Below are 15,012 nucleotides of genomic sequence, written 5' to 3' on the forward strand. Positions count from 1 at the left end.
AGTTGAGTCACCATCCCTGGAAGTATTTAAAAGACAGGTAGATGAGGCGCTTAGGGACATGGTTTAGTGGGCATGGTGTTGTTGGGTTGATGGTTGGACTCGATGATCTTGGAGGTCTCTTCCAACCTTTAATGATTCTATGATTCTATGATTCTATGATTCTCCAGCTTTAAGTATAATGGGTATTTTCAGGTATAAATGTTTTCACACACTGCTCTACTGGCACAGGTGTTTACATTAACAGCAAAATCATCACCCTACATCTTATTACATCACAGGGGAAAAAAAGTCTTGTGTGATGACTGCAGAAAAATTCATTTGGTATTAAGGGATACCCTTCTAATTAATTAATGCTTCATCTGGTGGCTAAATTGTTCCTAGTATAACAAGCATGAGAACATGTACTTAGTTTTGATTTTGTTTTTCTTTTAATTTAGTAGCATACAACCAAAAGCAAAACAAGATTAGGCTGCAGAAAAAATCCATCTAGCAATATGAAAACTAAATAGTAGTTTAAACGACAATAACAGTTGCAGTTGTTTTACCCTGTAAACTTTAGACAATGCATACTTAAAACTCCTAAGCAGTTTGAGACAGTTTGGGGAAACCCAAAGTTATTATCCATCCTTCAAGTCGGAGAATACAGCATTGTTAAAATACAACAAAGCACAATTAAACTAAAACGCCTTTAATACAAAAAACATGGATAATACTTAATATCATATGTCTGTATATTGTTAATCTTCAAAGACCTTCACTCCCAGAAATAGCTGAGGCAGACACAGAGACACTATCCAGCAAAGAGGACTTCTAATAAGGAGAAGAGGCAAACTCAGGGAAGAGAAAGCCATTAAGGCTACTAAAACCACAGACACCACATTCACCCTCAGCTGCAAACAGTCAGAGGTGGGGAGAAGTCCCAAAATACATTTTTGCCTTCTTATTCTCTTTCTTAACTGCCATTGTCAGAGACAAGATAATGGACTTTTGGTACAATCCAGTTACAGCTGCTCTGATGTTTTTAAGCTCAAGTATATATGTAAAAGTACATATGTAAAACACAATCCCTCCTAAATAAGGTAGATATGGTGATGGTTATACAGTCATTCTAATCAAGAAGAAGTCTGAGCTGCTGCCAGAGATGAGCTGAATCAGGGAGCTGATCCAGCTGAAAAAAATCCACCAAAGTGTCAGGTTCCAATTAAATCTATTTCTTGGTGCAATGACAGAACATACAAGAAAGGTGTAAAAAACATCAGCTGTAGGTGTGGGAGAAGGTGGGACCAATCTGTTCAACAGCAGCCTCACTTTATGCAAGATTAAAGCAGGCACATAACAATTCTTTCTAACCAGAACCACTGGAAGGACTAAGGAACATTGGGATTATTCATACTGTATAATGATTATGTGATTAAAATAACTGTGAGATAAAATTCCAGGGAGTTGAGAGAAGTAAGCAAAGCAAAGCTTAATCCATGTAGAATGCATTAGGTACCAGCTGATAAAGCTGTGCAGTCACTGAGGCTTGCTCTACTATCAACTTCCTTCCCTGGGAAAAGCCACCCCAAGGAGCAGCCTCGCTCTCTGAGGCAGTACCAGATGCCTTCTCCAAGGCCAGTGCCACCTCCTGCTCCACATTCACCAGCCTAGCTCCCTGCTGCAATGGCTAAAGTACCTGTGACCGCCAGGATAGGGGAGCAGCTACTGCAGCGAGACCTGAGTGGGAACGATGATGTTCAAAACTTTGGCTCTACCTCTACAGTTGCTAAGGTTGGCCCACCCTAACTTCTAATTAACTGAAACTAATATTACTATTATTATAGAAAAATGAGGGTTGTAAAAGAAGCTGTTGGCTTAATACAGGAATGGGTGCAATTCCATGGTCTGAGCTATGCAGGGAGGTAGTATACAGACCATAATGGTCTATTTCTGCCCTAAATGCTGCAGAAATACAAAAATTACTGAAATCATGTAGGATATACCATATTAACAAGATGCATAAAGACACATCAGATCTTTGGAAGAACCAACTATCCTGCATTTCTTGTACAGATTCATCAAATCTCAGTGATAGAAAAAGATACTGGAGGTACTAGGAATTTCAATCAGAAAATAATTTCAGATACAGATGTTGATGACTATACGTCATCCAAACCTGATACATTATGATAAAAGGAACTGGCAACCATGCCAGTAAGATGCTAATGCATAAAGAACAAAAAAAGAGCACTGCTGAAAGTGGTCAGAGTGTTTCCTTTACCTCTTCCATATTATTTCCAACAGCTCAAACGTGTAATTACAAAGGACACATACCCTTTATTTTTGCATGTACTAATTTTTAACGTCAGTCTGCAAGAGACAGGAGGATAAACACTGAAAATCAGTATAAAATTGAAAATAATATTGAAAATACTAACATTTCAGAAGTATTTTAAATTAATATTAATGAAAGATTTTTAATCTTTTCAGATAGACAACTGAAGGGAAAAAAGGTCTCATGATGTTCCTGCTCTGATACACAAACTTTCTAGCCAGTGTAGAACTGTGAACAAGAGTCACAGCTTGCCAACATGAGCCCAGTAGGTGCAAAGATGACAAAAATCTGAGGAACTGAAATATAAGAAACAAAATTTCTTCTCATGACAGGGTAGGCAGTGCTACAAATACATCTTTACTCAAATATGGAGGGAACCTTAAAAGACTCAAATCCACACGTGCCAAGGTGTGCAGACAAGAACAGTGAGGAACCCCATACATTCTTGATTTCTGGAGAGACAAAGAACTGGTGGCACAATGAAAAATTCCATTTCAACATACTAGAAAGCTCTCTTTGGATACACATCCTAAAATGCTTGTTGGCACGTAACAGAGCCATGTTTACTCTGAACCATGTCTAATCAACACCAAGATTACTTTTATGAGCATAAGCAAAGGGGTCAAATATTTTTTTCAAAATCAGCAGCTAATCTGTAGTGAACTGCTAACATCAATTAAGGGTAGCTGGTAACGCATATAATATTACAGGGTAATCAAGGCATAGATCTGTTCATGTTTTGGTATTGAACACCTCTTACAACTACTGATGATTCTCTCTGATGTTCTGGGGGAGGCACAAATCCCCTTTGCACACAAGAAAGCAGAACGCTTCTGTGCTTGGTTTGACCAACACAGAAGTACAAACTTCATTACAGCTAATTGGTCACAATTTACTGATGAGAAATTTTCAGACTGAGGCCTAAACAAAATGGGAGATCAGACGTTCTTTACTCCACTGTCAGCTTAATGCCAGGGTCAGAGACCAATGCAGAAGTGCCTATTAAGATTTAAGCTACAAGTCAGCCTCTGTACTGGGGGCTCAGCTGGAAGAGTGGAGGTTCACCCACGCCCTTCATTCCCGTTAGTGTAAACTCAGGCAGTTCAGCACATGAGAAATGGTGATGTAGTCCATTCTGCCTCCAGAGGTTTAGAGTGGGGAAATATAGTGGATATAGCTGTATCCATAAAAACATTCAAGAAAAAAAAAGAGAGACAAATGACAAAAAGCGGAAGAGTATCATGTTTGTCTAAGAAAAAAAACAGAGCCTAAAAAAGCTCTATGAATAGTCTTAATGGACTAACAAAATGTACCCGCAGAAAACACGAACATCAGGTCATATCACACTTCATACAGAGAGAGCTGCCGACAGAAAAACTTCTGAAGCAACTAACTGTACAAAAGGTTACACAGCACATTAAAAAACAGTGGCAACAATCCGATACCAAGTTAATGTGGGTATCAAATTGTTTTACAGTGTTCAAATGAGACTTAACACCGACAAAACTAGCACTTCATAATACAGGCAAAGATTTATATGCAAAGAACATCTCTGAAGTTATGTATACTTGAAATACAAAATATTAACCTAACTTTGTTTCCCTGGAAGAACCAAACAGCAATAAGCCTGAAGAGAAGTAAATGAATCCTGCTACGAGAACCAAAATAGAGGGCAAACTTAAAAGAAGTAAGAATTTAATTCAGGTACAGACTTTCATGAGTTGGCAACACAAAGCCAGAAAAATCTAACAACTAAAATCCTGAGAGCAGACAGCAGGAGCAGATAGATCAGAAATGAAAGCACATGAAGTAAAATTCCCATGTAATGTCAGAATATATTAATTTAATTTTTCTGGGTTTTCATTGCTGGAAGCAAACTTAAGAGCACTATAGAAAAATGTAGGTTCATATTACAGGGAAAGAACTAAATATTGAGAAATAATAGGTTCTGACAAATAGAAATATATGGCACTTGTCTGAAAGTTGGCAATACTGACAAAATTGCTAAAATTGGCCACAAAAAACCTGCATTGAAACTATGAAAAACAAAAATGCTAGGTATTCCTAGTTGTTACATCAAAATCCCTAAGCTATTAGGGAAAAAGAAAAGTATAAAAATGCTAATAAATTTGGTTTATAGAACCTTGGTTTCACAAGGGACTATTGTCCATAAGTGCAAGTTAAAAAATATTAAATCACATTTTAATTGCATCCTCTTTCCCACTATAGGGTTGCTTTCTTTTTTTTTTTTTTTTTAATACTTTTACCAATAGTAAAATTTTCTAAGGTGCACAAGTGACACATAGTCTTGAAATTAGGATTGGTGCTCCTAAATATGGCTCAAGTCATTTATGGCTGTTTGCATCCCAGGCCTTCAGATAAACTTGCCTATTCCTTTACTATTTGCTTATCATTTCTCCACTGCTTAAAACATGCTGTCTACTTCTTCCTCAAATATGTAGGCTGGGCACATTTTAAGCATGTGTGTGCACATGTATATATACACAAATATACAGACACACACCCATCTATATATGCATATACAAATACTAAATTTCTCAAAACAATTCCTTGGTATTTGAATTCCAAAGGTTTCTTAATACAAACATGTAGACAGTTTCTTTTTAGAATTTCATTTGCAGAAGACTTCTGATGGCATCTCTTTTGAAATAGATAAAATGTATCAAAGTCAATTCCACACACACAGTCATCAAATATCAAAGCAACCACCCATTCCTTTTAATTTGGCTCCTGCAAATATCAGTAACTCTAAGACAAACATACTACATAAAGCATATTGTATGTTCTGTACCACAGTAAAACCAGAAAATAGACTCCAGATGTTTCCTCAAATCCTGCCAAAAACGAAATTTGAAGAAGTGTTGAAAACCAAGCAAAGTTGGAAGCCCTGACTTAAAACATGTAGGAAGAGGAGGCACAAGGAATCTGTAGCTTTGTTAGGAGTAAATTTGTTCTGTCTTCACCTACTAGAAAAGAAGGGTCAATCCTGAATAACTGTAAATACAGCAACTATGAAGAATAAAAACTCTCATTTTCTTCCTGTTTATTACTTCTTTAAAATTACATCTCAGACCTTCCACAGATTTGAGACTGAGAGAAAAATTTTCAACAGCTTTCACTCACTTGGAAGACTAGATTCCTCTGGGAGTTAATTAGACTTAGCTTTTAGCTACAGTAAAAGTAATATTGAAAATGGGACTTGGCCCCTAATTTTCTCATGTTAGTTAGCACCACAAAGCCAAAACAAACTAACTGATATTGCATGAGTCCTGTTTTGTTGAAATGCAAAGTAAAGGAGGTTTGCTTAAACAATCTTTCAGTAGCAACGACCGTTGGCTTTGCACGGCACCAGATGAACAGTGTTTTGGGCCCATTGTTTCTCCTTTGAGTGCCAAAAACAATAGCTGAAGCACAGTAGCTTACTAAAAGCATACAAGTACTGTCAAAACAAATCATCTATAGAGGTTCTTGAGGTGGGACTCATCTGGCCCAATAAACCCTGTAAGACCTCTGAAATTTATCAAAACATAAAGGAGTAAGAAACACTTCCAGAGGCAATTCACTACAACTATCTTAGATGTTTATTTTACAATGAAAAATTTGCCTTCAGGATGTGTCCATGTTTGTCCCTTAGACACAGAGGAAGTCTAGGCTCCTAGTTTTTCCTTCATCTGCTGCTCTGGTGGGGAGAGCAAGAAGAACGCAAGCTGCAGTGCAAGGTACTCAAAAGTGCTTGTGTCAGCAGATATTTAAAAAAAAAACAAGCAAACAAAAAAGCCTTGGATCCATCACTAATATCATATATACTTTTTTCTCATATAAAACTTATTACAGGATGTTCTTTAATGGGCTGCTTAATACCAACATGTATTTTCAATTTGGAATTAATGAACAAAATAATGGAGAATTTGAAATGCATGACTTTCTGGCCTGTCTCTTGTCTTTCAGAAGTATATATGACAGTCCTCAACTCGATCAAAGCACATTCTGTCCCTTACTTTATCATACACGGACAGTCTATTGGACCAATACAGGTTATGAAAAAATACAATTGTTTACAAAAGCATATCTTAGACTGAACTTCTACAGGCAGGATATACTGAATTGTAAAGGGGTAACACAATTAGTTATTTTACCTGCATAGCACTCTTCCCCAGCTTAACCACCTCAAACAAAGTGACAGGGTCCCCTTCGCCATTCTGCTGAGGGTGGCCATTAGCTCTTCCACGACTTGCTCCTCTAGCTCCAGATTCAGCACGACCCTTGTCTGCTGGAGACTTCCGAGGTTTCTTAGTGGCAGACTGGGCAAAGAAAACCAGCAGAATGAAAATTTACTATAGCTATATCTGAAATCACTCAATGTATCTTTATAAATTATACATAAATATTACACACACATTTATACACTCACACGTGTATATACACACACAAGTATCACAGAATAAGCCAGGCTGGAAGGGATCTCAGGAGGTCTCCAGCCTGACCTCCTGCTCAAAGCAGGGTCAGCTATGAAATTCAACCAGGTTGCTTAGGGTTTTATCCAGTCAGGTACATATATTTTTATTTATCAGTAGTTGTTGAGAAACAACTTAAAAGCCACTGTCATGTCAAGGTAAGTAGTGGTGAGCTTCCAACATTGGAGTACCGGTTCACGTCAATACCCGTATTAGCCTTATTCAACACAGGCAGACAGTCGACAACATGACTAAAACTAGATAAATGGTAGCAAATTACAGACAGGACAGCAAAAGTGTTTTATGTTGGCACACAAAATAAACTTTAGAATAACTAATGATCTTTGGAAGACAATTATTAAAAATATACTTGTCATGTTAACATTAATTTTCTTTATTTTCATTTTTATACAACTTTCAGAAGAAACTGTGTACATAAAGAGTCAGCTCTTCAACTCAATTTAAATCACTGGATTTATATAGCCAGATTTAGTAGATCATAATAGCCCCTTGCTTCAAAATTTTATGTTAAAACATTTTCCCGGTAAATCTAAATTATTTGATACAAGTTTTCTCCAGATTCTTCAAGCTTATAATCAGGTGGTATAGATCCCACTTGTAAGAAGTCACCTAGTGAAGAGTTTGCTCTGAATTAAGTCACCTTATGCAAAACTAAAAAAAAAAGTTTCTGGGGAAAATAACATAAGATTCCTGCTATGATCTTACTTCCATATTCTATTCTTTCTCCCTACTGTGAGATAGACAAAAGCAAAAGCTGCCATTTTCCACAGAACAATTAAGCTATTTTGAGGAATTAGGTTAAAGAAAACAACATGCAAGCAACCTGAAGATTACATTTAGGACAATATCCTCATGGTACCATTTACTTGAGTATACTGTCAGCCAGTTTCTGTTAAAGCTTTTAGTAAAGAACATGAAGTCAACATTTTTGGTTGCATCTTCCAACAGCAGACACATTAAGAATTTTCCTGCAGAGGAAAGGGATCTAACTTCTGGAAGAGAGCTGGTAGAAGACAGACCTGCAGTCTAGCTTTCCCCTTACTTTAAAAGGGATCACTGCTGGTGGGGCCAGAGAGCTAAAGAAAAGGGCAAAGTAGAGTGCAACTGCAACTGCCTCTTGCAAATATTCAATTAAGGACTTGCATACAGATGCAAGCTGGAAAGCTTAAAATAATGGTACAATCTCTGTGAAAAGTTTTTTGGATAACATCTGCATTTATGATCAAAAGAATACGCGTTCTCTCTCAATGAATTTTTAAACATGTGCAAAGCTGCCTTTATCAGCAAGAAAGCTATCAATACATGAAATGTTTGAGCTCTAACGAGCTCTAGAAAAACACGATTGCTATTTAATAGAAGGGCAAAGAATCTGAAGTAAATTGACTCTTTTGAGATATATAATCCACGTGCTTATTCAATCTGGGTGACAGTAAGCCATAAGCACTTCAACTAGCTACATGTACTGCTAACTGAACGCAGGCATGCAAGCGGAGGCGTTCCCCTGCCTTCCACAGAAGCTAATGCAACCCCCCTCTATACTCAGTTTCTCTCAACATGTAATTCAAAGGGAGACATTAAACACTGCAAGGAGAAGGGAAAGCAAGTAGGAGATGGACGTGAAATGCACACATCCAAAGATACCTTGTTACTGGAAAGCAATAAGAAAAGCCACCTACACTGGCATGAGTACTATGGACCAGCATGCACATGCTCAAAATGAGTAATCACGAGACATGTAAATGCTCAGTTTAAACTCCGCTTTTGTCAGGTATCCTGGGGAAAGGGGAGTGCTTTGACCAAGACTCATAGTTTGAATTAGAAGGGTGAGAACACCAGTGAGCTCTCAGAACAGGTACAGAAATAACCAACAGATGTACTTTCGACAGAATTACTGGACAAAGCCAGATTCTTCAAGCCCAAGTAAATATCTCGATATCCTGGACCTGAATTAACACCAGATATAGTACTGAGTCTACTTGAATGAAGTTTCTCTCTGGTATAGATTTTCTTTTGACAATGAGAACATCTCTCTCAGTGGAGAAACCAAGTCTTTCATTTAACAAAAGCCATTCTGCATCCAAGCTGGGGCAGCTAAATCCAGATGCAGGATCTGTATTGAATCCAGCCTCAAAAGACAAAACCAGCAGACCTCAGATCCTTCACTGAGAAACTGAAGAAAATCCAAAACTAGAACTTTCTGAGTTAGGCAGGGATTAACATTATCTTCACGTGGAGAGGCACTAGAGGATGGGTATCCACCGGACTTCCACTGCAGAACACTTCCACCTAGTAGGCATCTGACAGGAAGCCCAAGCTCAATACCACTCCAGAGTGCAAATATGAAAGCAAGTCATACGTAGGTCCTCCAGCCTCCAGAAACTGCCTGGTACTCTAATTATGAAGTTTTGCAAGCACAAGGCACAGAAGTGAGGAACTGGCATTATCTTATTCATTAACATACAATATTACAATGCTGCTGTCAGACATTACTTGCATGTACTGTCCCTGAATTTACAAGAAGAAACTTTGCAGGTCATCTTGACAGATGAGCTTCATACAGGTTCCTACCTCCGAGTACAAAGCTGAATAGGTAACCCTATTTCAAGAGAAAAACTTTTCACAATAGGAAAATTTTCATCAAGAGAAAAAATTTTCATAACGAGAACAATCAGCCATTGGAATAATCTCCCCAGGGAAGTGGTAGAATCCTCAACATCGGACACTTTTAAGATTCAGCTGGACAGGGTGCTGGGCCATCTTGTCTAGACTGTGCTTTTGCCAAGAAAGGTTGGACCAGATGATCCTTGAGGTCTCTTCCAACCTGGTATTCTATTATTCTATCCCAGGATGGAGACATCCAACACCACTGAAGCAACTGAAGGAAAAGCATGGACTGGTACATCCATAGAAACGCAAAGAAGACTCCATGATACAGAGTATCTGTGGAATATCTGCAGAGGCAGGGTGCTCTTGGAAGTGGAGTTGCAAAGTCAAACTACAAATCTAAAAATTATGTTTGGCATTGAGGATGCCAAACAGAAGTAGCCCTGCATCCCAAAAGAGAGATACCTGCATTCACAGGAGAGGGTGGTCCTTCAGCTCAACACAAAAAACCCCATCCTCTAATGCCATGAAGAGCTTCCACACAGAAACAGCCCTGCCCAAGGATGAGTGTGGCTCTAGTAAACCTGTTAGACTATCACTGACAGGTATAAAATGTGATGTTTCATAAGATCAAACAGCCTGAACTTGTAGCAAGTCTACTCTTGTGGGGATCCACCAAATGGTAATCAAGATACAGGAAAAATAAAATCTCTGCTTCCTAACAGGAACAACAATTGTGGTTACTGCTTGCCCCTTTACACACTTTGAGCCAGAAACTTCCTGCCTCTACCTAAAGCCCCCTTAAATTGACAGTCATGCATGGGTTTTGGTTTTTTTTTTTTTCCTTTTTAAATGTCAGTCTGTCAGAATCCTGAGGTGGGTAAGAACTGATTGCTTTCCCGACTCAAAACTGACTTTTCTCCTGTTTATGAGAGAGATCTCTGAAAAGTTATGGAAAAGGCAAGCTGGTTCGCAATATTGTATCTAAATGTATTCATAAAGCCTTGTAACGATTTCCATAATCCAGGCATCTGCTGCAATGGTAGAGCCAACACTGAGGTGAATTAGGACTACCAGAGGGAAGGATAAAGAAGCATGACAAGGTAAGAAAGCTTGAGGCTTTTTCATCGCACACCAAGAAAGGTGCTGCTTGGAGCTGTGAGCCTGTATTCACTCTGAGACCCAGGACAGACAGTCAGACTTGTGGTGTCAAAATGGACTGAGTTGCCAAATGAAAACAGAAGATACTAATGATTTTTCAGATCTGTGCAGTAGATTCAACTGACAACAACTAAAGCTGAGAATTTATATATACCAGCATTAGGAAATTCAGAAGTTCCAGAATGTGTCACAGAAGCAACTCTAAAATGGCCATATTGATGACCACATAGTTTACCCGTTGTTTTATGGCTTAAACTAAGGCAACAGGAAACGAAATACTTACCCAGACTGTAATTAAACTCAAATTATGACAAGTCAGAATTTTGTAATAAATTAGCTAGATAATACTTTTTTTTCCACAATAATTTTAAAGACATGAAAAGTGACTGACATTTGTAAAATCAAGTAATACAGTGAAAGTTAATTCACATGCTATCAAAAAAAGTGAAAGTGGCTTGACATTTTCCATTAACATTCCAAGTTGATCTGATGCACTTCATGAAGAAATAAAGACAGTAGAAGTGTTACAGGTCAGTAACTGCACCTAACCCACCGCCTTAAATGATGGCCTCTACGTGCATTCATACCATAAGTAATTTAAAGCAATACCCCGTTTCTCAAGATAGTGCAAAGAAGCTTTTTAACCTTCCGCTTGGATAAGACTGAAGAACTTGCATCTCAAAGGTATCATCATCTTGAGAGGCCTCTGCATTATAACTTCATGTTAAGCAGAAGAGTGGTAATGTCTGAGCTCTTTCTGAATGAATCCTGATTAAGCGAAGAAGGCTACCGCACTTTGTGCTTCGTAACATCATCATGGTTATCTAGGGAGAAGATCTTGGATTCCAACGGTCAGTCCTCTGGACTTTTTTCATCATAGAAACAAACAAGGTGCTCCCTGTGTGAAGCCTCATCCTGCAAATAAAGACAGATGCAGGCCCCCTAACATCCAGTGTGTAAAGAGCTGCTTCAGCTGTAGCACATCCAGTTTAGATAATAAAAAAAAAACAACAGAGGCAGTGTTGAGAGGTGGGGGAGTGTTCCTTTTTTTCATCCTTATTTTAAAACCCAGCAAGAGTTCTAAAAGCGATCTTAAAGATTCAAAAGAGTCTGCTATAAATGCTTGAATCACTACTATTCTTCTAGCTGAGGCAATTGCTACCAAAAAAAGACTATTTCCACAGAAAAATGAAGAATAGATTAGATTGCCAAAAATACAAGGACCACCCCATCAAAAGCTTAAAAGGAAAACTTCTAATGTCATTAGGATTTCTCCACCAGGAAGCTACAAGTAGCACTATAGAGAAGTATTCACATACTGGCTGTATGTGCACTGCATTTCCACAGAACTACAGAAAGACTTATTCACTTCATTTTTAAGGGACAGACCTAAAATATCAGGCAAGCAAGCTGAAACAGGACACTGATGTAAGTCACGCCAAACCACAAAGCTTGACTACTATGAAAAGAAATTCTTCCAAGAGGATTCCTTCCTACTATTAATCAGGACGTGTATGATTTGGAACTAGGAGGAAAACTCAATCCCCTGCAGTATCTAACATCCATGCTACGAGACTAAATAAGGCTAGGAGTCTGCTGCAAAGTTAAAATTTCACATATGAATGCAAAGATAAGGTACTGTGTTCTGTCTCCTCCATATCAAACAATACAAAAGGACTTGAAAGCAAAACCATACAGTCTGCGCTGGGGACAAAAGGATCAGAAGTGCCTTGTTCCATCTTGCCTTAATAGAAGAATCTGAGGAGATAAGTTGGATGAAGGAGAGAAGGCATGCTGCAGCCCTGAGCATGGGATGGGAGAGACACCAGCAGAATCTCAGAATTGTCACCTCTGGAACAGAAAGACTGACATTTCTTCTTGTCCTCTGAGTCGAAGAGGCTAATCTGTCTACTCCTACTTCAAAGCTGAAATATAGCCAGGGATCTCTCTCACTCCCTCAACCCCTAACAGCTGAGGTTTAAGCCAAGCTATTCTGAGCTCCTGAGAAGGTAAGGCCAGGTAGGTTAAAATAAAGCATGCCAACAACATTGAACAGAGAGCATTGATCCAAGAGAGGAGGCAAAAAAGGCTAGATAAATAACTGATCTGAGCACAAGCTCACTAATGTGAAAGCTGCATTGCATCATAAGCCCCTGGGCTTTCAAAATCCCCTACCTAGAACAGGAGAGCGCATCCATACCCATGTATTTCAATAATGCAGCAGACAGAAAAGGCATTTTTGGCCAATGCTTCTCAGCAACTTCAACCAGAGGACTGTTATAGGTCACTCCTTAAATACACCCCACACAATTCATTAAATAGATATCCAGATGGTATGCTCATATGCAGTATCGCATAAATACATGCACCAAAATATTATACTGACTGGACAGATTGACCTGTTGGCCAGTCGTTCCACAGGCATCTGGTCTAACAAGACTCAGTGTTCAGAAGCAGACATGGGTAAGGGGGAGGCCAGCACCAGCCATTGTCAATGCTAGAACAGGACATGATGCAACTCCTGCTAAATTCACAGCAAGGGTCAGTGAATTCAGGACAATCAGGTTAGATTCTGAGAGTTATTTTGAAGGACCAATGCACTTAATCTCTTCGCAAGTTGACTGTCTAGTCTACTCAGTCAAGTACTCATTAGAATAGTCTCTCATAGAAGTGGAGGGGCAACTTAGAAAGCAGTGTTTTCAGGAAGGGGAGGTTCCCCAAAATATTAAGGTTCACTATGAACTGAAGAGGTATTTGCTACAAATGGCAATTTTTAAAATGAGGACCATCTCATTACGAAAGTCTCAAATCTGCAAAGAGGAATATCTTTCTTTGGAAAAAAGTTTGGAAAACCCTCTAGTCTGTCTTTCTGACAAAAGGTCAAGTCCATTCTATAACACTACAGCAGAAACCTATTTAAAATAAATACATGTATTTGATGGAGTACACTGTGTGCAGCTCTGTAATAGAACCATGCAGCTAGACAAAACAAGCACAGAAGAGTAAACTCTCTTTCCAAAAGAGGTTAATATGTTTATGGCAGATGTGTCACTGTAGCTGTGATGGCCTAAGGACATAAGCAAATCAGCATTTGCAGGGAGAGATCAAATCTTATTAGACCATAATATTTTAGTTAGGGGAAAAAAAACCAAACAAAAAACAGAAGAGCCTTTGGGCAGAAAAGCCTTTCTTTAGGTCTACAACAGAAATGAAAAACATCAAAGCTAAGTATCAGCTGAGAAAAACAGCTCTGAATTTAACTAAATATTTTAATCTGTTTCACATCTGTGAGTAAAGGTAGGTGGTATCTGTGGAGGAAATAAAAATCACGTTAGCAGATGGAAGAGTGGGGGGAAAAATGTCAGAGCTGCACCTCCTGTAAGAAACAGATCATTCACCTGGGGAAAGTGGATGGGTTAGCAACATGGATAGGTGAGCAATGTGGAGGAGGAGGGAAAGTGAAATACAACGTTTGCAAAACCAATGCCTCAATTACTAATTCCATGACTTTTAATATCAAATAATGTTATAAATTTAATTGCCTAGATTAGACTTTCCAAGGTGTTTGCACTTCTCCTCAAGGATATTAGAAAATGAGTGGCTTTTTCCTTTTTGGTCATTCTTTTGTAGAAGAACCTTATTTACTCCTTTCTGTTGCTGCAGTATCAATTATGAAGGCAGGATTTGATTGTGTATCCAAACATACATTTTGTCAAGTCACCCAAAAAACTGTAGCAAAATGACTGAATTTGTGGATGAGGGGAGAGCAATAGATGCCATCTTGACTTCAGCAAGCTTTTCAACAGTCTCCCACAATATTCTTGTATCCAAATTGGGAAGTTGTGATGTGGATGGGTAGAAGACTAGATGGGTGGACAAGTGGTTGAACTGTTTGGCTTAGAGCATAGCAGTTAATGGATCATCCTCTACCTGGAGGCTGGCAATGAGGGAGTAAGACAGAAGTCTAACTGGAATGTGTCCAGTTTCCCATCTTTATCAGATAGCCAGAGGGGGTGAGAGAGTGTGCTCCTGTCAAGTGTGCAGATGACACCAAATTGGCAGGGAGTCGGCTTAATGATGTCAAGGGCAAGACTGCTATTGACAGTCTGGAGGACTGGGCTATCAGTACACTCAAAATTCAACATGGGCAAATGCAAAGACCTGCCCCGAAAGAGGAATAAATCCCTGCACCAACACAGGCTGGAGACCAGCTAGTCAGGGAACAGCTCTGTGGAAAAGGACCTCAGGGTCTTGGAAGACAACAAACTGGACATGAGACAGCCATGTGCCTGAGCAGCAAAGGCCATTAGCACCCTGGGCTGTACAAACAGGAATATAACAGTACACCAAGGAAAGTAATTATACCCTTTTACTCAGCACTTCTTAGCCGCTATCTGGAATACCGTGTCCAGTTTTGGCCCTCTCAATGCGAGAGAG

At 38.9% G+C, this 15,012-nt stretch overlaps 1 protein-coding gene across 2 annotated transcripts in view; it reads right to left on the reverse strand.

Annotated features, from left to right (window-relative positions):
• The window catches only part of STAG1 (stromal antigen 1), a 162,779-nt gene that overhangs the window by 137,301 nt on the left and 10,466 nt on the right, over positions 1-15,012 (reverse strand). For both annotated transcript variants that reach the window (XM_009323998.1, XM_009323997.1), the window contains exon 3: positions 6,472-6,636. In XM_009323998.1, the coding sequence (XP_009322273.1) occupies positions 6,472-6,636 (165 nt within the window). The remainder of the gene's footprint in view (positions 1-6,471; positions 6,637-15,012) is intronic.

This window comes from Pygoscelis adeliae, unplaced genomic scaffold (genome assembly GCF_000699105.1).
Source record: "Pygoscelis adeliae isolate BGI_AS28 unplaced genomic scaffold, ASM69910v1 Scaffold485, whole genome shotgun sequence".
In the NCBI taxonomy this organism is placed as follows: domain Eukaryota; kingdom Metazoa; phylum Chordata; class Aves; order Sphenisciformes; family Spheniscidae; genus Pygoscelis; species Pygoscelis adeliae.